Consider the following 23,468-nt stretch of genomic DNA (forward strand, 5'->3'; position numbering starts at 1 on the left):
GGTGAGTGGGGCTGAGAGACTTCAGAGAAGTGTGACTGGCCCAAGGTCACCCAGCAGCTGCATGTGGAGGAGCGGAGACGCGAAACCGGTTCCCCAGATTACGAGACTACTGCTCTTAACCACTACACCACACTGGCTCTCATTGTGGATCATTGTGGCACCTCTCCCTTTTCTATCTGGGAGGTTGTGGTGAACGGTGGTTGATCAATAAACACAGGAAGCTGCCTTATTGACTCATCTGGCTCAGAAGAGACTGGCAAGGGTTTTCCAGGGCATCAGCTGGAGTTGTTTTCCAGCCTTATCTAGGCATGCTGGGGATGGAACCTAAGATATGTTGCATACTCAGCTTGACCCAGAGGTCCAGACCCATTGAACTAGAGCCCTTCCCCAGCTGGGAGTTGGGAGTCAGGTTTTCCCCAGAAATCCTATCTGTCTGCCAATAAGTAGGAGGGAGTGGGCTGAATAGATAAGAGGTTTCTGTGCAGGCTCGGCTATTTAACAAGCAGAGTGAGGAGCACACTGCAGAACATCTGCAGAAGATGTGTTCCCTTCTCTCCCCCTCCACCCAGCTTCAAAGCATGTTGCTGCTCTCCCTGCTCTTCTGCCTGGACAACGTGAGCGGATTCCTCCCCAACCACGAATCGGGGGGTATAGATCCGGCAGTCTTCACAGATGCTGACATCACGACAGCAGGGGTGCTGCAGGCTGTCGCCCGTTACATGGAGAGGAACCCGTTGCCTGGGAAAACACCTGTGGCCCCAGGAGAGCTGGAAAATATGAAGCCTTTGGATGCTACTCGGCTCTTCAAGGCCTTCTATAAAGGTAAGCTCAGAAGGCATGGGCGTGAAGACTTCTCTTTGCCCGAGGCAACTAGATCTCATGGCTTTTGCAGAGGATTGACCCTGCGCAGTTTTGCTAGGAATTTGACCTCATTTGCTTCCCAGCAGAACCAGGAGACTTGGATCCACAAATGCTTGGTCTCATTGCTCCCGTCTATGCCAGCTGACAGAGCCCAGGAGTCCTTGCGGACTGCTTTAATGCAGTAGACCTCCTGGCCCCTGGTAACAGACCTGGGAGTCATGGCTGCCAGTCTGAGCCTTTATTCTTAAAAACCTACCCATCCTAAAGGTAAAGGGAACCCTGACCATTAGGTCCAGTCGTGTCCGACTCTGGGGTTGCGGCGCTCATCTCGCTTTATTGGCCGAGGGAGTCACAGCTTCCGAGTCATGTGGCCAGCATGACTAAGCCACTTCTGGAGAACCAGAGCAGTGCACGGAAACGCCGTTTACCTTCCCACCGGAGTGGTACCTATTTATCTACTTGCACTTTGATGTGCTTTCGAACTGCTAGGTTGGCAGGAGCAGGGACCAAGCACTGGGAGCTCACCCCGTCACGGGGATTCGAACTGCCGATCTTCTGATTGGCAAGTCCTAGGCTCTGTGGTTTAACCCACAGCACCACCCATGTCCCTCCACCCACCCTAGAGATCTAAAAAAATCCTGGTTGTCAGCTTCCCACCCCTAAGTAGTCACTAAACCCCATTTATCTTAAGGGAGATTTGGGCATATGGATCTATCCTATTATCCTCCCGCCAGATGTCAAGGAGATGAACAATTATACAACTTTCTGAAGACACCTGAAGGCAGCCCTGTATCATAAAGATTTTAACACAGTGGTACCTCGGGTTAAGAATTTAATTCGTTCCGGAGGTCCGTTCTTAACCTAAAACTGTTCTTAACCTGAGGTACCACTTTAGCTAATGGGGCCTCCCGCTGCTGCCATGCGATTTCTGTTCTCATCCTGAGGTAAAGTTCTTAACCCAAGGTACTATTTCTGGGTTAGCGGAGTCTGTAACCTGAAGCGTCTGTAACCTGAAGTGTCTGTAACCCGAGGTACCACTGTATCTAATGTTTCACTGTGTTTTTTTGCATTCTGTTGAAAGCCTCCCAGAGTGACTGGGGAAACCCTGTCAGATGGGCAAGGTATATGTTAAGAAATTATTTCTATTACTATTACTAGAAGGCTGTGTGAGTGCCTATAATGTCCCCATCCTTCTCATCCTATCCTTTTTCCCACTCTCAAACCTTAAAGCAGGGGTCACTTTATTATCTTATCTGTCTGGTCTGCATGCTGCCAAGCTCATCTTTTCCCTCACCCAGTTTCCTCTGTTTCTCCCCTTCTTGTTCTCTCTGTGTCACCCTTTTTGCCCTTCTGTTTTTCTTTCTCCATGCCATCCCCTTTTCTTTATCTCTGCCACCTCCTTTCCCTTATTTCCCACCCCCCATTCCTTGGTAAAAGTAAAGGTTAAGGGACCCCTGACCATTAGGTCCAGTCGTGACTGACTCTGGGGTTGCGGCGCTCATCTCGCTTTATTGGCCAAGGGAGCCAGCGTACAGCTTCCGGGTCATGTGGCCAGCATGACTAAGCCGCTTCTGGCAAACCAGAGCAGCGCACGGAAACACCGTTTACCTTCCTGCCAGAGCGGTACCAATTTATCTTCTTGCACTTTGACGTGCTTTCAAACTGCTAGGTTGGCAGGAGCAGGGACCGAGCAACAGGAGCTCACCCTGTCATGGGGATTCGAACCACCAACCTTCTGATCGGCAAGTCCTAGGCTCTGTGGTTTAACCCACAGCGCCACCCGCATCCCCTCCATTCCTTGGTATTCCCATCACATTAGGCTGAGGTCCACATGCAGTTCAGGGAGCAGAGCATATCCACCTCTGCTTGCGCATGTAAGTGCCTGGGGGGTCAGGACCACTTCAAAAAGCAGCTGCATTTTCATGTGCAGATTTGTGTGGTTCCCAAGTAATGGGACCTTCCCCTTTTTTCTTGCACAGCTGACGTCTCTCCCAGTCGGTTACTCAAAGCCATGCAGGAACTTGTCGACGCAAACAATCAAGTGGAAACCGACCACAAGAAGGACAATAGCTACTTCTTCTACTGCGAAAAGATTGTCCAAAGTAAGAGGCTTTTGTGGGGCGAAGGTGCACGGAGCGATGTTTGGGGCGATGTGTTGGGAGAGCAGATCCCCACAGAGAGCAGGACTGAACCCTTTGCCAACGAGCAGGACGTTCTATCCTTCTGGGTCCTGCTTCTCCCATGTGTTTCCTGCAGGGAACACACTGGCAAAGCAGACCCCTCTCCCCATCCCCAGACTTTGGCAGGTGATTGACAGGTGCATGGCCCTGCCCACCTACCCAAGCTGGCCAACCACCTCCCGAAGGAGACTGTTCCACTGCCGAACAGCGCTTAATGTCAAGTCCTACCCACCAGAGCAGGAAAAAATAAACGTTGTCCCTCTTGCATGGGACAGCCCTTGAGTTGAGTCTCCTCTTTTCCAGGCTAAACATTCCCAGCTCCTTCAACCGCTCCTCATAAGGCTTGGTTTCCAGACCCTTGACCATCTTAGTTGCCCTCCTCTGCACATGTTCCAATTTAACATTCTTCTTAAATGGTGGTGCCCAGAATTGGACACAGTATTCCAGGTGTGGTCTGACCAAGGCAGAATAGAGTGGGACTATTACTTCCCTTGATCTGGACACTATACTTCTGTTGATGCAGCCTAGAAGAGCGTTAGCTTTTGATTGCTCCTGAATCGCACTGTTGACTCATATTAAGCTTGTTGTCCACCAAGACCCCTAGTTCTTTACAAAAGCCAGGTGTCCCACATCTTATATTTGTGCATCTGGTTCTTCCTGCCTAAGCGCAGAACCTTACATTTGTCCCTGTTGGGCTTCATTTTGTTAGCTTGGGCCCAGTTCTCCAATCTATTAAGGTCATTTCGCACCAAAGACCTGACTGCAGATGAGCTCTGTCCATTTCTTCCCCGTGTGGAGAATTGGTTGGTGTCTTCATCCCAAAACCCTTTACAGCTTTCGGCTTTGTTACGTTTGCTGATGATCAGATTGCCCAGTCCCTTTGTGGCAAGGTAAAGGTAAAGGTAAAGGTAAAGGTACCCCTGCCCGTACGGGGCAGTCTTGACAGACTCTAGGGTTGTGCGCCCATCTCACTTAAGAGGCCAGGGGCCAGCGCTGTCCGGAGACACTTTCCGGGTCACGTGGCCAGCGTGACAAGCTGCATCTGGCGAGCCAGGAAACACCGTTTACCTTCCCGCCAGTAAGTGGTCCCTATTTATCTACTTGCCCCGGGGGGTGTTTTCGAACTGCTAGGTTGGCAGGCGCTGGGACCGAGCAACGGGAGCGCACCCCGCCGCGGGGATTCGAACCGCCGACCTTTCGATCAGCAAGTCCTAGGCACTGAGGCTTTTACCCACAGCGATTGCCATATCTAAAGCTGAACCTAAGCATAATAGCAGTAGACAACAAAGAGGAGGTGATTGTAAATCTGGAAACCACCAATCAGAATAAGCAGTTATTCCATCTTTTTGCATACTGAGAGTACTATCTCCAGCCCCTCCTTGTCTGTCAGTTAAGACCCCCAGTGACAGTTAAACTGACTTCACCAGACCAGAATGAAGAAAGACGGGCCCCCATCAAATGCATTGCAATGCACCTTACGGTACCATACGAATAATACATACAGTGGTACCTCGGGTTAAGAACTTAATTTGTTCTGGAGGTCCGTTCTTAACCTGAAACTGTTCTTAACCTGAAGCACCACTTTAGCTAATGGGGTCTCCCGCTACTACCGCAGCGCTGCTGCGCAATTTCTGTTCTCACCCTGAAGCAAAGTTCTTAACCCGAGGTACTATTTCTGGGTTAGCGGAGTCTGTAACCTGAAGCATCTGTAACCTGAAGCGTCTGTAACCCAAGGAAGAGGCAGAGAAAAAAGAGGGAAGCTGTATGGACGAGGACAGGAAGTGTACAGGAAGTGTTTGGGGTTGTCAAACACAGCAGCAGGTCAGAAGAAAGGAATGGAGTGAAGAGGCAGGTGGGAAAGAGAGAGAAAGTGTGCAATGAATGTTAGGCAAGCCAAACGAGGTGGTGTCCAATGGCGATGAAAGCGGGCAGCTGAAGCCTTTGAGTTAGGTCCCGTCAGCAGGGAGAACCTGGCATTGGTTCTGAGTCCACCGACTGTTGGGCCTTATCCACAACATACAGCTAAAGCACTATTATGCCATCTTCGCAGTCACGGCTTGCCCCCCTCCCACAAAGAATGCTGGGAACTGTAGTTTGCTACAGCTGCTGGGAGTTGTTAAGAGATCCATATTCCTCTCATGGTGCTACAGTTCCCAGAGGGAGGCGGCCACTTTGGGCAGCAGATACTGAGGACTGGGGTGCAATTTGTATTTTAATTAATTTTTATAATGTATTTATAATGTTGCACTGTTTTAGTGTTGTTAGCCGCCCTGAGCCCGGCTTCAGCTGGGGAGGGCGGGATATAAATAAAATTTATTATTATTATTATTATTATTATTATTATTATTATTATTATTATTAAGGCATGTGCCACGAGGCCTGCCATGGAAGCCCGTGAGGTGCAGAGGAGGTTTCTTCACCAGATGTGAAGTACAGTGGTGCCTCGGGTTAAGAACTTAATTTGTTCTGGAGGTCCGTTCTTAACCTGAAACCGTTCTTAACTTGAGGTACCAAGTTATGGGTACCTCCCACTGCCGCCGAGTGATTTCTGTTCTCATCCTGAGGTAAAGTTCTTAACCCAAGGTACTATTTCTGGGTTAGCGGAGTCTGTAACCTGAAGCGTCTGTAACCTGAAGCCTCTGTAACCCAAGGTACCACTGTAATTCAGCTGCCAGCCTGGTGGGTTTTGAAACCATCTTGCCTACTAACTCGATAGCAAAATGTCACACGTCAGCCTTGGCACCTTAGTCCAGCCCTGGGACTGAAGCTTTTGTGATTACAGTCATACCTCGGGTTAAATATGCTTCGAGTTGAGCGTGTTCGAGTTGCGCTCCTCGGCAACCCGGAAGTAACAGAGCGCGTTACTTCCGGGTTTTGCCGCTTGCGCATGCGCAGACGCTCAAAAATGACGTGACGCACACGCACGCAAACGCACCATCGCTAGTTACGTTTACCTCTAGATGTGAACAGGGCTCCGGAACAGATCCCGTTCGTATCTAGAGGTACCACTGTAGTTCTGCTCCCACTGACCGACGGAGACCCTGCCCCCAAACCTACAGCCTCTTGACCCACCCAGATGCCAGAACCGTTGAAATTACAAATCACCAAGCCTACAACCAAGCATACCTCCAATCTTGCATCGAAACAGGGAGGGGTATCCTGTGGCCCGTCAAAGGTTGTTGGCCTCTACCACCCATCAGGCCCCTGCAAGAACAGACAGCGCTCAGAGGTGAGGGAAATTGGAATCTCAGCAGCATTTGAAGGCCACAACGTCACCATCCCTGGAGTTAGAGGTTCCAGGGAAGAGGGAACAGCATCCCATTGGGAATCTGGTGTTTCTCGGGTTTAATAATAATAATAATAATAATAATAATAATAATAATAATTTTTATTTATGCCCCACCCTCCCCAGCCAAGGCCGGGCTCAGGGCGGCTAACAAGCAATAATAAAAACAAGTTGAATGAATGCAACTTCAGGAAACACAGGAGAAATTGGGGCTTTAAAATTCTTCTATTTTATTTCTTTTTATTTAATGTTGATTTAAAGCATTTTTCTTTTTTCCGAATAATGTGTGTGTGTGTGTGTGTGTGTGTGTGTGTGTGTGTATAAAATCCTTTTTCCAACAATCCTTATTATCACAGTATAATCCTTTTGACTCTGCTGAGTCTTGACTTCCCTCCCTCTCAGCAGCTGGTATATACGTCACATACTTATTGCGTATATTATTGTCATAACTCTACTATTTTACATTGAAGGGATTATTCCAGTCCTGCTAGTGTCTTTAAGCTTTTGCTGTTCAATAAATTTACTCCAATTGTTATTGTATCTCTGGTCCTCTTGGTCCCGGATCTGTCATCTTCACCTGCCACTCCTGGATGGTTGGTAAATCTTGTATTTTCCATTTTTGGGCCAGTAGGATTCTTGCGGCGGCTGTGGCATACATAAACAAATTCTGATCTTTTATTTTAATCTCTCTTAAAATTCTTCTGATTGCCAGGTATAAGCCAACTTCGAAACCTGCAGAACTCTATGCTGGCCAGCCTGAAAGTCCCCGTGAGCTCGTCAGCTTTGGAATCAGCTCGCCGAAGCGCTGGAAAAGCTCTTCACATCCTCCAGAAATTCTACAGTAACACCAACTGGGTTGAGCTGGGAAAAACCAAACCTTACGAACACCTGTGTAAGTCCCAATGGCGATGCAAAGATATCAGCTGGATGTTGATTTCAGATGGAAATCGTCATAAAATCTGTTGATTAAAATTTAAGGTTACCAGACGTCCCCGTTTCCCGGGGACAGTCCCCGGATTTACAAATCAGTCCCTATACAAAATCCATTGAAGTTGAAAAGTGTCCCCGGATTCATTGAAAAAAATCTGGTAACCTTAGATTAAATCTAAGACAATTTAGAAGGCTCAAAAGAAGCTGATGATACTGAACCTTCCAAAAATTAAATTATTCCAATCATGGTAAAATTTCTTTCTCTCTCTCTCTCTCTCTCTCTCTCTCTCTCTCTGCAATCCTTAATGCTGTTGTTTGACCCTGCCCAGTTTGACCATCCTACAGAGTTAGACAAATTCATTCCAACTAGTCAGTGGGAATCAGTCAAGGGATCCAAAGAACCTTTTGCATTTTTTACTGAGCAAATTTTAAAAACATATAGCCTGCTTTTTCCACTTGTGGTCTCAAATCAGTTTACAGAATCGTGATAAATCTGTCTGAGCTGCTGAATTACAGCTTTAAGAGAAGTTCGTTGTTGTTGTTGTCGTTTAGTCGTGTCCGACTCCTCATGACCCCATGGACCAGAGCACGCCAGGCACTCCTGTCTTCCACTGCCTCCCGCAGTTTGGTCAAACTCATGCTGGTAGCTTCAAGAACACTGTCCAACCATCTCGTCCTCTGTCGTCCCCTTCTTCTTGTGCCCTCCATCTTTCCCAAGATCAGGGTCTTTTCCATGGAGTCTTCTCTTCTCATGAGGTGGCCAAAGTATTGGAGCCTCAGCTTCAGGATGTGTCCTTCCAGTGAAGACGCAGGGCTGATTTCCTTAAGAATGGAGAGGTTTGATCTTCTTGCAGGCCATGGGACTCTCAGGAGTCTCCTCCAGCACCATAATTCAAAAGCATCAATTCTTCGGTGATCAGCCTTCTTTATGGTCCAGCTCTAACTTCTATACAACACTACTGGGAAAACCATAGCTTTAACTATACGGACCTTTGTTGGCAAAGTGATGTCTCTGCTAAAACAGCATCTTTCCCCCTTCCTGTGTGTTCTACAGTAAACCCAGCCAGTCCTGTTTTCCCTGTTGCTCCTGCTTCTAAGAAGACCTGTGACAACTGCAAAAGGCTCCATGGGTAAGTCTCATGTTCTCCCCTCACCTCCTTCCATGGGCTTTGCTATGTACTAAGCTTGGATCCTAGAACAATAGGCAGGTAGGATCCTAGAATGATACAACTGATTGGCTCGCAGGAGAAGACCAATCAGGCTCCAGGAGGGATTTAATCAGCCTATTAGGCTGGTAGGTTCGTAGAATGCAACAACTGATAGGCTTGCAGGAGAAGACCAATCAGGCTCCAGGAGGGAAGCAGAATCAGCCAATCAGATGGGACTCATTGTGTAAATAATGTATATAAAAGCCTGAGGTTTGGGGGGGAAATTCCATCACTGTTCTACAAGCTGCAATAAAGAGCATGAAATCACTACAGGACTCTATTTCAGGCTTACTGGGAACTGGTGGGATGGAGGTGGGTTCTACTGTTGGTGCATGAGCTGGTGGCAACAAAGGAGCATTACTCTCTGTGTAACTCCGTGGCACCTTAAATTTTTTCCTCCTTTCTTTTGTGGTCTCCCACTGAGAGAGGGCTCATCCATCCTTCCTTTTGTGCTGTGTTTCTAAGCGCAGAAACTCCTCTGTTTATGCTCCTCAAACCCAAAGAGATGCTACGTTCCTTACACGTTTGTACCCAAAAGTAAAGCGGATGAATTCAATTCGTAACTATTGTCTAAATAAACTCTACTTTTTAATCTTCCAGACATATGGTAAAACCAAGTTATACTTAATGCGTCTCATGCTCCTAAAGTTACAAAATGACTTTTGCCGTGTCATAGAATGATAGAATTGTAGAGATGGAAGGGACACCAAAGGTCATCTTGCCCAGGCTTCCTCAATGTTTTGACACTACAATTCCCATCATCCCTGACCACTGGTCCTGCTAGCTAGGGATCATGGGAGTTGTAGGCCAAAAACATCTGGAGGGCTGAAGTTGAGGAAGCCTGATCTATGCCAACAGTGTCAAGAGGGCTTTTTTTAAAGTATTGTATTTTTCCCCCTGAAAATTGTGGTGTGTTTTTTCTTGGGGGAAACAGGAAAAATTGTGCCCCCCCCCCCCAATGGCTTCAAAACTTCCTGAAATTTTTTATCTGCTATTAAGACTCCAACTCCTGCCAGCTCCAGGCAGCAAGGCCAATGGTCAAGAATGATGGGAGTTTAATCCAACAAAGTCTAAGGATCACAACTTCCCCATCCCTGCCAAAAACACTGGCATATACCTTCTCTCAACTATTTAGTACCAAATTTTCCAGAGTATAAGACGACTGGGCGTATAAGACGACCCCCAACTTTTCCAGTTAAAATATAGAGTTTGGGATATACTCACCGTATAAGACTACCCCTCTTCCAACACACACCAAATAATTTTTTTTAAAAAAAAACAGTCTCCAGTCCGGCTCGGAAATCCGCTCCACTTCCCAGTGGTCAGGGGTGTGCTTAATTCTTTTTGTTGGTTCCCTGCCTTTGTTGTGAGCCTTTCCTTTTCTGTTACTGCGGAGGCTGCTTGGGCTGAGGCAGCGGCCATGTGTCTAGTTGCTGGGGCAACGCGAGGCCGCCATTTTGGACCACGTGGTGTACTACCAGGAGCGGTTAGGGTCATTCTGTTGCTGGTGATTGGGGGCGGGGCTTCTGGGGCCAATTTTGGCAGCAAAGTTGGCATCTGGGTTTATTGCAGGCTCTGGTGCCAGTGTCCGTGTTAAGTCTGGTTGTAGTATTATTGTGGGTTAGGAGTTGTTTAAGATTGGGTGGCTGTCTGTAGGCAATGAAAGGTCTTCCTCCCAGAGCTTGAGAAAGAGAACTGTCATTGTCCAGGAGAGGTTGTAGATCTCTGATGATGCGTTGTACTGTTTTAACTTGGGAGCTGTATATGATGACTAGAGGTGTTCTGTTATTTTCTTTTTTTGGGTCTGTCTTGCAGCAAGTTCTCTCTGGGTATCAGTCTGGCTCTGTTGATCTGTTGTCTAACTTCATCTGCTGGGTATTTTAGTTCTAAAAAGGTTTGCTGTAGATCTCTTAGGTGAGAGTCTCTGTCTGTAGAATTGGAACAGATACGGCTGTAACGTAGTGCCTGGCTATATACAATGGACTGTTTGGTATGTTTGGGATGGTAGCTAGAGGCATGTAGATATGTTTGTCGGTCAGTTGGACACTGACCAACAAACATATCTACAACACGGACACTGGCACCAGAGCCTGCAATAAACCCAGATGCCAACTTTGCTGCCACATACACCCGGACAACACCATTACTGGCCCCAACAACATCACACATACCATCTCGGGACTATTTAATTGCTCATCGTCTAACATTGTGTATGCCATCAAATGCCAACAGTGTCCTTCAGCTCTCTATATTGGACAAACAGGCCAAACCTTACGCCAAAGAATAAACGGACATAAATCTGACATCAAGAATCACAAGACAGAGAAACCAGTAGGAGAACACTTCAATCTCCCAGGACATTCTATACAAGATCTCAAAGTAGCTGTTTTACTACAAAGGAATTTCAGAAATAGACTGGAAAGAGAAGCTGCTGAATTGCAACTCATTACCAAACTTAAAACCATGGAGAGACCTGGTCTGAACAAAGACATTGGATTCTTATCTCATTATACATGACAAAGCCATTTTTCACCTTCTCACCCCTTGCTTTTTCTTGTAAGACCTATTGCAGTCGTTAAGAGTCGTCAACAGGCTCATCACAGCTATCTGCCAATCACCCATTCCCACCCCCCTCTGAGTAATACCCCTCCCCACCTTCTCACTATATAGAAGGATCTGGCAACTTCTGTTTCAGTGTATCTGAAGAAGTGTGCATGCACACGAAAGCTCATACCAAGAACTAACTTAGTTGGTCTTTAAGGTGCTACTGGAAGGAATTTTTTTTGTTTTGAAGAAAGACCTGGTTATGTTTAGAATGATACCACATAGAGAAATGCTCCCTGATACCAAGATGAGGGATTCCTTTGGAATGCAGATAGAGAGAATTGATAAGAATAATGATCTGTTGTGAGCTTGACGTAAGTGTACAATAGATAAGCTTTCCTGCTTTGGTTCATCTTCCTTTTTCTTTTTTCTTTTTCTTTTCTTTTATCTTTCCCATAGTTGGTTATGTTCTGTGTCATGTACTTCGATATTTTTTGTAGTTTTTTTAGTTTTTTTTCATTATTATTAAGGAATTTTCCTTTGTAATTTTGGTTGTCTATATTTAGATGTACTTGTTCAAAGCAAAATAAAAGTATTTTAAAAAAAAGAAAGGGGGGGAAGTAGTCTTATATGCCAGAAAATACAGTATTTGGAAAAATGAATCCTAGTGCACAGCCCTTGGTCTGGTTGGTTAGATGATGATGGTGATTTTATTAATCTTTAGAAAGCATATTAAATGTGGTTTGGGTTGACTGGTCATAGTGCTGAGCAGCCTTCCCCTCCTCTCAAGTAAATTACCAGTAATCAAAAAGCAATACATTTACCAACTTCCGCATTGCTTAACAGAGGCCAGTTCTCGTGTGATGGAAACATCGTGGTGAATGACCTGCTCACAAGTGGATACAAAGCCGGACAGTGCACGTCCAAACCCAAAGGTAAGGCCAGAGATCATTGCTGGAGTTTATTTTGTTTTGTTGCCAGTTGTCTCCCTTTTTTGCTTTATTTTAACACATGCACGATAGCTCTAGTACTGTACAGTGGTACCTCTGGTTACGTACTTAATTCGTTCCAGAGGTCCGTTCTTAACCTGAAACTGTTCTTAACCTGAAGCACCACTTTAGCTAATGGGGCCTCCTGCTGCCGCCGTGCAATTTCTGTTCTCATCCTGAAGCAAAGTTCTTTTATATATATATGTAATAATATTTATTAAAGTTTTACAATAATACAAAAGAAAGAAAAATGAAAAAAGAAAAAATAAGATACAAAAAACAGAAAAAATAGAATAACAATTAAAAACAAATCAGCATTTCCATATCTTAACTTTCATTCACTTGTTTCCCGGACCTCCTCACACCTCCCTTTTTTGCATCCCAAATCAATTAATTAATTCAGCAAATCCTTTCCTTCTTTGTTCTTATCCTAATCCTTTTTCTTAGTATATTTTTACTTCAAATTCCCATCTATTAACAATCCATTTTTACATAAACCTGGATAACGTTACTGCTAAAACCACTTAACTTCATTCCAACATCATTCTAACATTCATTAATTTTGCAATATTTCTGTAAATAGTCTTTAAATTTCTTCCAATCTTCTTCCACCAACTCTTCTCCCTGGTCTCGGATTCTGCCAGTCATCTCCGCCAGTTCCATATAGTCCATCACTTTCATCTGCCATTCTTCCAGTGTGGGTAAATCTTGTGTCTTCCAATACTTTGCAATAAGTATTCTCGCTGCTGTTGTAGCATACATAAAGAAAGTTCTGTTCTTCTTTGGCACCAATTGGTTGACCATGCCCAGGAGAAAAGCCTCTGGTTTCTTCAGGAAGGTATATTTAAATACCTTTTTCATTTCATTATATATCATCTCCCAGAAAGCCTTAATCCTTGGGCACGTCCACCAAAGGTGAAAAAATGTACCTTCAATTTCCTTACATTTCCAACACTTATTATCGGGCAAATGATAGATTTTTGCAAGCTTGACTGATGTCATGTACCACCTGTATATCATTTTCATAATATTCTCTCTTAAGGCATTACATGGCGTGAATTTCATACCTGTGGTCCATAACTGTTCCCAGTCAGCCATCATAATATTATGTCCAACATCTTGTGCCCATTTAATCATAGCAGATTTCACTGTTTCATCCTGAGTATTCTATTTCAACAGCAAGTTATACATTCTTTATTATAATTATAATTTATTATTTATACCCCGCCCATCTGGCTGGGTTTCCCCAGCCACTCTGGGCGGCTTCCAAAAGAATATTAAAATACTGTGATACATCAAACATTAAAAGCTTCCCTAAACAGGGCTGCCTTCAGATGTCTTCTAAAAGTCTGGTAGTTGTTGTTCTCTTTGACATCTGGTGGGAGGGCGTTCCACAGGGAGGGCGCCACTACCGAGAAGGCCCTCTGCCTGGTTCCCTGTAACTTGGCTTCTCGCAGTGAGGGAACCGCCAGAAGGCCCTCGGTGCTGGACCTCAGTGTCCGGGTAGAACGATGGAGGTGGAGACGCTCCTTCAGGTATACTGGACCGAGGCCGTTTAGGGCTTTAAAGGTCAGCAAAGGTCTTGACAAAATCTTAGTTTTGGGGTCTAACAGTTCTGTTTCTAATTTTGATTTTTCCACCTGGAAGCCAATTTTCTTGTCCACATTGAATACCTCCATTATTTGATAATAATGAAGCCAGTCTCGCACTTTATTTTTTAGTTTTTCAAAACTCTGCAATTTCAATTTATCTCCCTCTCTGAAGCAAAGTTCTTAACATGAGGTAATATTTCTGGGTTAGCGGAGTCCGTAACCTGAAGCGTATGTAATCCGAGGTACCACTGTACTGGAAACCAGACGGGCAAATTCCAGATTACCTTAGCCCCTGTAATATTGGGGTCATAGGTTGGGGGGGTCATTTCTAAGAAGAGCCACAAATTTACAGAAACTTGATAATAAATTGTTTTTAAAAATGTCCAGTAGCACCTTAGAGACCAACTAAGTTTGTTCTGGGTATAAGCTTTCGTGTGCATGCACACTTCTTTGGTATCTGAAGAAGTGTGCATGCACAATACCCAGAACAAACTTAGTTGGCTTCTAAGGTGCTACTGGACAACTTTTTATTTTTTTTTTATTTATTTTGTCTGCATCAGACCAACATGGCTTCCTACCTGAATTGATAATAAAAAGCAGATTAAAATTCATTAATTCATTATCCATTAATAGTATCAACATACAGAGACATATTTTAGTGGTCTTATATTTGCATTTTATATTTGTTTGGATTTTAAAGATTTATTGTGGATTTGTTTTTATTGTATTACACACACACACACACACACACACACACACACACACAGTGGTACATTGGGTTAAGAACTTCCGGAGGTCCGTTCTTAACCTGAAGCTGTTCTTAACCTGAAGCACCACTTTAGCTAATGGGGCCTCCTGCTGCCGCCGCGCCACCAGAGCATGATTTCTCTTCTCATCCTGAAGCAAAGTTCTTAACCCGAGGTACTATTTCTGGGTTAGTGGAGTCTGTAACCTGAAGCGTATGTAACCCGAAGTACCACTGTATATGTATAAACTTAATATAATACAATAAAATAATATAAAATATAATAAAAATATTATAAGTGTGTGTGTGTGTGTGTGTGTGTGTGTGTGTGTGTGTATGCCTGACGTACATAGATGCAACATTGCTCTGATCCAGTCCAGCTTATTATTATTTCCTGTATTCTCTTTGCAGGCAAATGTGGACATGGTGGAAGAAACGATCCGCTGCAATATTTCTCTCCCACGGGGGGGATCAACAAGGAGACAAATGACCCCCGCCTCTCCCCACATCATCAGCTGCATCAACAAGCAGCCGAACTAGCCATACAAGCCACAAGGGACTTCTTTGTAGGAGATGGTATGGTTCACAGTCAAAACCATAGGCAAACCCACATTTAGTGGCAGAGTTCCAGCACCAGGGAGCGGAGAGCAGTCGGGGGCGTGGCTGGCATGCATCTTGGGGGCGTGGCACCCAGGGGGGGCAGCCATGATGGCACCCCACCAGGATTGCGCTGCCAGGGGCGGTGCGCTCCCCCCACCCCCTTCCTCCGCCAGTGCCCACATTGTTGTCTTTTCAGCACAAAGCTCATACTTTTTTTCTATCTTCCAGGCCACTTATGATCTTGCTGTTATTTTAGTCCTTGTAGCATGGTTTTAGCTCCTGTGGTTTTTGGTGGTTGTTTTCTTCAGGTGTTGTGTTGTGTTTCTGTCCTTATGTGTTGCCCTTGTTTTTATGCTTTAGGGATTTTATCCTGGGTCGGATTTTTTTAAGGTAAATTGGCCCGTTTTGCATGTCACCTTAAGCCATAGTTAGCAATGATTAAAAGGTGAACAAACATCACGATGCCTGAAATAAGGATGTAACTTACATAGAGACGAACAGGGTACAGTCGTATCATGAAAGTCGAACAGAATCCGTTCCAGAAGACGGTTCGACTTCCAAAACACGGAAGCTGCTGCAGACAATCGGAAGCCACAGAAGCCCTGTCGGACATTCGGCTTCCAAAATAACATTCGAAAACCAGAACACTCACTTCCGGTTTCCGATTGTTCAGGAGCCGGAACGTTCGACTCCCAAGGCATTTGGGAGCCAAGGCATGACTGTAATGTCCTGGCAATAGCTACTACTTAGGGGTTTAAACTGATACATTTTTTAAAAAGGTAAAGGTAAAGGACCCCTGACAGTTAAGTCCAGTTGTGGACGACTCTGGGGTTGCAGTGTTCATCTCACTTTACTGGCCAAGGGAGCCAACATTTGTCCACAGACAGTTTTTTCCGGGTCATGTGGCCAGCAGGACTAAGCCGCTTCTGGCGAAACCAGAGCAGCGAAAGGAAACACCATTTACCGTATTTTTCGCTCTATAAGACGCACCAGACCACAAGACGCACCTAGTTTTTGGAGGAGGAAAACAAGAAAAAATATATTCTGAATCTCAGAAGCCAGAACAGCAAGAGGGATCGCCACGCAGTGAAAGCAACAATCCCTCTTGCTGTTCCGGCTTCTGTGATAGCTGCACAGCATGCATTTGCTCCATAAGATGCACACACATTTCCCCTTACTTTTTAGGAGGGAAAAAGTGAGTCTTATAGAGCAAAAAATACGGTACTTTTCCGCAGGAGCGGTACCTATTTATCTACTTGCACTTTGACGTGCTTTCGAAATGCTAGGTTGGCAGGAGCAGGGACTGAGCAAAGGGAGCTCACCCCGTCGCGGGGATTCGAACCGCCAACCTTCTGATCAGCAAGCCCTAGGCTCTGTGGCTTAGACCACAGCACCACCCACATCCCTATACGTTTTTACTTACCTTTAACATATTGTTACAACTGTTCTTTTATAGTACAGAGGAACAAGGGACAGAAGGAATCATGAGGGAAGTGGTGACTGGCCTCACGGTTTTTCCCACATCATGGGGTTTTATTTTCTACATAGCGCACACACAAACATTGTGATTTGCGAAGTATCGCCATGTTGAATATTATGAAACCATGATGTGGACTTCAAACCGATTTTTGACAATGCATCCATACCTTGCCCAGCCCTACTGTGTTTGTGTTTGTGTTTGTGTGTGTGTGCTATACAAAAAATAGCCAATGTCTCTACATAGCTCCACCCTTATTTCAGATATTTTGCTGCCGATATATCACGATGTTGAAAACCAGCTCTAGACATAACCTGTTTTCACTCTGCATTTCACTAGGGTACGGCCTCCTGGACAAGGTGGGCAGCGATACCTTTAAGAAGTTTTTCAGCCTGGAAGGCTATTCACTCACCTTTGTAATAGACACAACCGGCAGCATGTCAAATGACATAAAACAAGCCCAAACCACCTGCATTGAGCTCATCCGAAAGTATTCCAGCTCCCCAGACGCACCCTTTAACTACATTCTTGTTCCGTTCAATGATCCAGGTGAGGATGCAAAGCGAAAGAGTTTATTTCTCCCAAATGAGTCCACTTGGTTTCATAGCTATCAGCTTACAGATTTGAAAATAAGGGATCAGCAGCCTCGAAAATAAGGGATCAGCAGCCAAAATAAGAGATTTTCAGAGCACAGGTATGTTCAACTTCTGAGCCCCTCTGAGCCAAAGGCAGAAAGCCCAGCCAGCAGCCAAACGAAGCCTCAAGCGGTGGTTCCCACAGCGCAGCAACCCGGCAAAAGGGATGCAGCAAGGAAAACCACCGTCACCTCTCCGCTGGGAAGCGCTGAGCAAAGGCGAGTCCCCAGACAACGCGGCCAATTTGATCGGCACAAGGCATGCAAGCTCCACCCCCCCCCCAGTCATTCTTAGACTCCTTATTGGGTGAGCAACGCAGCCAAGCAACACAGTTGGAGCCTGCCTCCTCCCTGGCCGGCAGGGAGGGAGGGAGAGGAGCTGCTTCCTTTGAAACCCAGGAAATTTAAGGGACATCATCAATAAGGGACAGCAGCGGGACACGGCGCTGGGATAAGGGTCTTTCCCGCCAAATAAGGGACGGTTGACAGCTATGCTTGATCTGGAATTGCCATCCTTTTTGCTCACTCTTCACAGTGAATCCAAATAGTGTGTGATGGCCCACAGGAACTGTGACCCTCCAGGTTTTATCAGAGACTACAACTCCCATCATCCCTCACCACTGGCCCCTGGTGGCTGGGGTGCTGATGGGAGTTGGAGTGCAACGAGAAGGGAAGGGTCATAGCTGGTGGCGGCGGCTGCATTTATATCCCAAACGTCGTCTTGAAGGAACCCAGGGAATGATAGATTTGAATAACTGATATGCTGTCCTTCTATAAATAAATAAAAAATTCAGGACAGCTTGCGAACAGAACAATGAGAAGTATTCTAAAAACAACCATGACATCGAAAGACAGCAATCAAAAGTGGTACAAAGCAGTACAGATCAAATGTGAAGTTACCCTGTAATCAAACGTTTTCTGTGTTGCTCTCCTGTTCCTCAGAATTGTTTTGTGGCACGGTTTTTAATAATAATAATAATAGCTCCAACCCCAGGCTGTCCAGTGCAGACTTCCTAAATGCATTGAGGCTTTTCATGACAACTGAAGTAGAAGCTTCTTCCTTTCAGCTTTTGCTTCTATCACTGCTCATAGATAGAAGGGGGTGCAGCACTACTAATATGCCCCTGAATTGCACCATAATTGTGACAGGTATTTTTAATGTATACAGTCATACCTCGGGTTACAGCTGCTTCAGGTTGCGTTTTTTCAGGTTACGGACCGCCGAAACCCCGAAATAGCGGAACTGGTTACTTACAGGTTTCGGTGGTTGTGCATGCGCAGAAGCACTGAATCGCGCTTTATGCATGCACAGAAGCACCGAATCGCAACCTGTGCGTGCACAGACACAGGTTGCAAATGCTGTGGGTTGCGAACGTGCATCCCGCATGGATCACGTTCGCAACCCGAGCGTCCACTGTATTTTGTTTCGTTATTAAAATGTTATTGACCCCATGCTCCCATAAAGGGGAAGGATAGAAAGTGAACTGAATAAATAAAATACAGTGGTGCCTCGCAAGACGAAAAGAATCCGTTCCGCGAGTCTCTTCGTCTTGCGGTTTTTTCGTCTTGCGAAGCAAGCCCATTAGCGGCTTAGAGGATTAGCGCTATTAGTGGCTTAGCGGGCTTAGCGGATCAGCTGATAAGCGGCTTAGCGGCTTAGCGGATCAGCTGATAAGCGGCTTAGCGGATCAGCTGTTAAGCGGCTTAGTGGATCAGCTGATAAGCGGCTTAGCCATCAGCTGTTAAGCGGCTTAGCGGATCAGCTGATAAGTGGCTTAGCAGCTTGGGAAAAGGGGGGGAGGGGAAAAAAACCCTGCAGGAACTTGCAAGACATTTTCGTCTTGCGAAGCAAGCCCATAGGAAATTCGTTTTGCGAAGCACCTCCAAAACGGAAAACCCTTTCGTCTAGCGGGTTTTCCATCTTGCGAGGCATTCATCTTGCGGGGCACCACTGTACTAGAGAGCAGGGATAGCCAACTTGGTGCTCTCCAGATATTTTTAGACTACAACTCCCATCAGTCCTAGCCAGCACAGCAAATGGTCAGGGCTGGTGGGAATTGTAGTCCAACGTGGAGGGTGTAATATTGGCTACCCCTGGCTTGGGGTATGTCTGTATCTGCAGCGTTTGGTTCATGTCTTCACAACTCTGTCACTCTCATTTGTGTATCCCTGCAGGTGTTGGCCCAGTCCAAGAGACTCATGATGTGGATGAGTTTAAGTCCTTCATCTCTAAGCTCAAAGCTGATGGCGGTGGTGACTGCCCAGAGTTGGCACTAAGCGGTCTGAAGTTGGCTTTGGAGCACAGCTTGCCACGGTCTGCCCTTCCTTCCCTTATTCCTGAAACAAGTCCTCTTGTTACCCTTCTTCCTCCAGTCCTACTACCACCTTGGCTTGAGAACCCAGAAGTCTGGTGCTCTCTTAAATCCTTCAGGCCTTGGTTTTCTTTCTTTCCAAACTTAGGTTCCAAAGTGGTAAACGTTTCTGAATTATTTGTACAGAAACACTGATGGCTTGATTAAGCCACATGGTATAATAATAATAATAATAATAATAATAATAATAATAATAATAATGGTATTATTTATACCCCGCCCACTCTGGGCGGCTCCCAACAGAATATTAAAAACACAATAAAACATTAAGCATTAAAAACTTCCCTAAATAGGGCTGCCTTCAGGCAGTGGCGTAGCGTGGGTTGTCAGCACCCGGGGCAAGGCAAGTAATTTGCGCCCCCTAACCCATGGATTTGCGCCCCCTAACCCGTGGATTTGCGCCCCCTAACCCGTGGATTTGCCCTAACCCCAGATGTTGCGCCCGGTGCGGCCGGCCCCCCCTGCACCCCCTACGCTACGCCACTGCCTTCAGGTGTCTTCTAAAAGTCTGGTAGTTGTTGTTCTGTTTGACATCTGATGGGAGGGCGTTCCACAGGGCAGGTGCCACTACCGAGAAGGCCCTCTGCCTGGTTCCCTGTAACCTCACTTCTCGCAGGGAGGGAACCGACAGAAGGCCCTCAGCGCTGGACCTCAGTGTCAGGGCAGAACGATGGGGGTGGAGATGCTCCTTCAGGTATATTGGGCCGAGGCCGTTTAGGGCTTTAAAGGTCATCACCAACACTTTGAATTGTGCTCGGAAACATACTGGGAGCCAATGTAGGTCTTTTAGAACCAGTGTTATATGGTCTCAGTGGCCACTCCCAGTCACCAGTCTAGCTGCCACATTCTGGATTAGTTGTAGTTTCTGGGTCACCTTCAAAGGTAGCCCCACGTAGAGCGCATTACAGTAGTCCAGCTTGAAGCATCCAGCTTAGGCCTCCTTACTGGTAGTATTCACATGGTGGCATGGGAAGAACCAAGGCTTGATAACCGTTTCTCACAAGGTTAGGAGGAATGGCCCAGGTAAGCCTGGCAGGGCAGCTTACACTATGGTGTTAACCCCTTCATACATTTATTAGACTTCAGCATGTTGGTTGTATGAGGCGACTTATCCCACAAATTGCTCGCCTCCCTATACAGCATACTGTTAGCTTGTTCAACCCTCTTCCATAAGATCCCTTTTCATCTTCTCCAGGTCTGAGATCTTCATCTTTACTGATGCTGGAGCTAAAGACGAATACCTGAAAGATAAAGTCACCGTCCTGATTGATTCCTCTAAGTCTGTGGTGAACTTTGCTCTCACGGGTTATTGTTCCAGCCGGAAACGCAGAGGTACGTAAATCCTGGCAAGTAATATGTATCAGCTTCGCCTTTGAGCCGGTGCCAACGACTGGGCTCAACCTCTTCTGCCCCGACTGGGCCACACGAGCTGGGAAGCACTTCCAGGGACCTTCCACTGCTGAAGAGCAAGTCTAAGTGCAACGGACTCACAAAGCATGTTCTCCTTCATGGAGAGCACTTGTTGCGGTGGGGGCCAACAAGACACTCCAAAGTTGTGGGGCGGGCTAATTGGTCATTGGCCCCTGTTGTGATTGGGCTTCCCTTGTTGTTGGGAAGAAGTTAATGTTGCCATTTTGTGATTGACAGCCAGAAATGTTAAAACTCCCTGCACAAGGCGTAGAGCTTCCTCTTTTCGCCCGTGCATCGGATTGCCCGTCTCTCCCTCCCTATAGTTAGGGTTGTTCGCTTTGGCCTTGCTATGCCTGTCATGGGGTCGTCTGCTCTTGGGGCAGGGGCCCGGTAGGAATTTTGTCCATGTGGCTGATTGGCTGGTGCCATTTGGTTTTTGCCTACTGCGTAGCAAATCGTCACAACTTGTAAGGTTGCGGTTAGGCATTGGTTTATGGTTTGGTTGGTTGAGGGGCATGGCTTGGCTGTGCCTGCCCCTCTAATGCTGCTGCTGCAAGGGTATTCCGTTAAAGGAATATAGGGGCTCACCATTGCTTTTGTCCGAACCCTGTCAAGGGGCTAGGGCCATGCAAGAGCCCCTGGTTGCATTTGGGGAGGGCTGAGGGCAGGTTCCTTGCTCCGTCGCTATCCCCAAAATGTATTCCCCTTTTCTGCCTTTCGCAAGCTTGCGAAATGTCAGTCTGTCCCCACTGGGGGCAGATAGTCGCAACCAATGCCTAAGCAACCACTCACATTTTTTGTATTTTAATTAAGTTGTGGCCAATATTATGCCAAAAACCTTAAACAAAAATTACGTGTGATGTGTGAGTTTTTTGGGGTGGCTTGGGGACCTTGACATGCAACTTTGAGCCGTGAGCACCAAAGCCAGCAGAGCACAGCAGAGTATGAATCACACGAACGACGGCTCTGAAGCGTAACTTCTTTATTCTATTACAGCTACTGCAAACCAAAATTAACTAAAGACTAACGGAGGCCTCTGGACTGCATGAGTGTTACAGTTTCTTATGCAGCCATCTTATCTCTACACAGATAACACTCAGACTCCCACAGAGGCAGGCTGGAGTGGAAGAAGCGATGAGCAGTTTCCGCCCCCTCCTTTCTGAAAACATCATGAGGTTCTCACAACAGGAGGGGTGAAATATCCACAATATGAACAGAAAATGGGGGAGAAAATGAGGTTGTCTGTGGCCCAACAGCCATGTTAGTGAAGTGGGGACCACTCCTTTGTGATCAGGCCACAAAAGTTAGGTAAAGGGACTCCTGACCATTAGGTCCAGTTGTGGCTGACTCTGGGGTTGCAGTGCTCATCTCGCTTTACTGGCCGAGGGAGCCGGCGTACAGCTTCCGGGTCATGTGGCCAGCATGACGAAGCCGCTTTTGGCGAACCAGAGCAGCGCACAGAAATGCTGTTTACCTTCCTGCCGGAGTGGTACCTATTTATCTACTTGCACTTTGACGTGCTTTCGAACTGCTAGGTTGGCAGGAGCAGGGACCGAGCAACGGGAGCTCACCCCGTCGCGGAGATTCGACCCACTGACCTTCTGATCAGCAAGCGCTAGGCTCTGTGGTTTAACCCAAAGTTACTGCTCTTTAAAGGGTGGGGGGGCTCATCCCAGATAGGCTGGTGAAAGGGCAGAACAGGAGGGGTGTTTTTCTCTTCCTTTGTAGTCAGCACTGAAACCAAGCGGGCAGGTGGAAGAGGATTGGAGAGATCGGCCCCTCCTTCATCTTCCCACTGACTTGCCTGCATGGAATTCCTGGTCTGTAATGGCTATGGGGAAATTTGTTCAATACAAGACCATCTGTGTGATCCAGTCCCATGCTGCCTCCGTAATATATGAAGCATGGATAAGGCAGGGGCATGTTGAAGATGTTATTCTTTTTTTCTATCGCAAGATCTGTGGCCCTGCAGATCTTGCTCGACTCCAGATCCCGCAGCTTCAGCCAGCAGGGACAATGATCAGGATTGATGGGAGCTGCAGACCAGCAACATCTGGAGGGCCACAGTTTTCCCAACCATGCTAGAGCAACCAGAGTGAGGTGGAGGAACGAAAATTTCTGCATGTCCTCCAAGTGAGCCAGGGCTTCATATACAGGAATATGTGGAAGCAGCCTTATGCAGAGTCGGGTCACTGGTCCACCTGACTCAGGGGTGTCTTCACTGACTGAGAGCAGCTTTCCAGGACTTCCAGAGGAGCCCTGCCTGGACATCCCAGGGACTGAATTTCAGGCCTTTCGCATGCAAAGCATGCACGTTCTGTTTTGTTTTTTTGGTCCTTTTGCAACACAGCGGAACCTTGGTTCTCGAACGGCTTAGTTGACAAACAAATTGGCTTCCGAACACCACAAACCTGGAAGTAAGTGTTCCGGTTTGCAAAAAATTTTCAGAAGCCGAACATCCGATGTGGTTGTCGGCTATTGTTTCAGGGGCACCTGCGCTAATCGGAAGCCACACCTTGGTTTTTGAATGTTTTGGAAGTCAAACGGACTTCTGGAACAGATTATGTTCGAGAACCAAGGAACCACTGTATTGTGCCAGAGCTGCCAATTGTTTCTGTCATTGTTGTTGGTTTATCATTA

At 46.4% G+C, this 23,468-nt stretch overlaps 1 protein-coding gene across 2 annotated transcripts in view; it reads left to right on the top strand.

The window, feature by feature from the left end:
• Window positions 1-433: 433 nt before the first annotated feature.
• LOC114592058 (von Willebrand factor A domain-containing protein 7-like) overlaps window positions 434-23,468 on the top strand; it is a 44,688-nt gene continuing 21,653 nt past the window's right edge. The window contains exons 1-9 of one of the 2 annotated variants that reach the window (XM_077921130.1): window positions 434-822; window positions 2,841-2,963; window positions 7,040-7,219; window positions 8,312-8,387; window positions 11,856-11,944; window positions 14,747-14,911; window positions 16,752-16,961; window positions 19,222-19,360; window positions 20,614-20,750. In XM_077921130.1, coding sequence (XP_077777256.1) covers window positions 540-822; window positions 2,841-2,963; window positions 7,040-7,219; window positions 8,312-8,387; window positions 11,856-11,944; window positions 14,747-14,911; window positions 16,752-16,961; window positions 19,222-19,360; window positions 20,614-20,750 — 1,402 coding nt within the window. In that variant the 5' untranslated portion in view covers window positions 434-539. The remainder of the gene's footprint in view (window positions 823-2,840; window positions 2,964-7,039; window positions 7,220-8,311; window positions 8,388-11,855; window positions 11,945-14,746; window positions 14,912-16,751; window positions 16,962-19,221; window positions 19,361-20,613; window positions 20,751-23,468) is intronic. The other variant, XM_077921125.1, reaches the window with a different exon arrangement.

This window comes from Podarcis muralis, chromosome 2 (genome assembly GCF_964188315.1).
Source record: "Podarcis muralis chromosome 2, rPodMur119.hap1.1, whole genome shotgun sequence".
In the NCBI taxonomy this organism is placed as follows: domain Eukaryota; kingdom Metazoa; phylum Chordata; class Lepidosauria; order Squamata; family Lacertidae; genus Podarcis; species Podarcis muralis.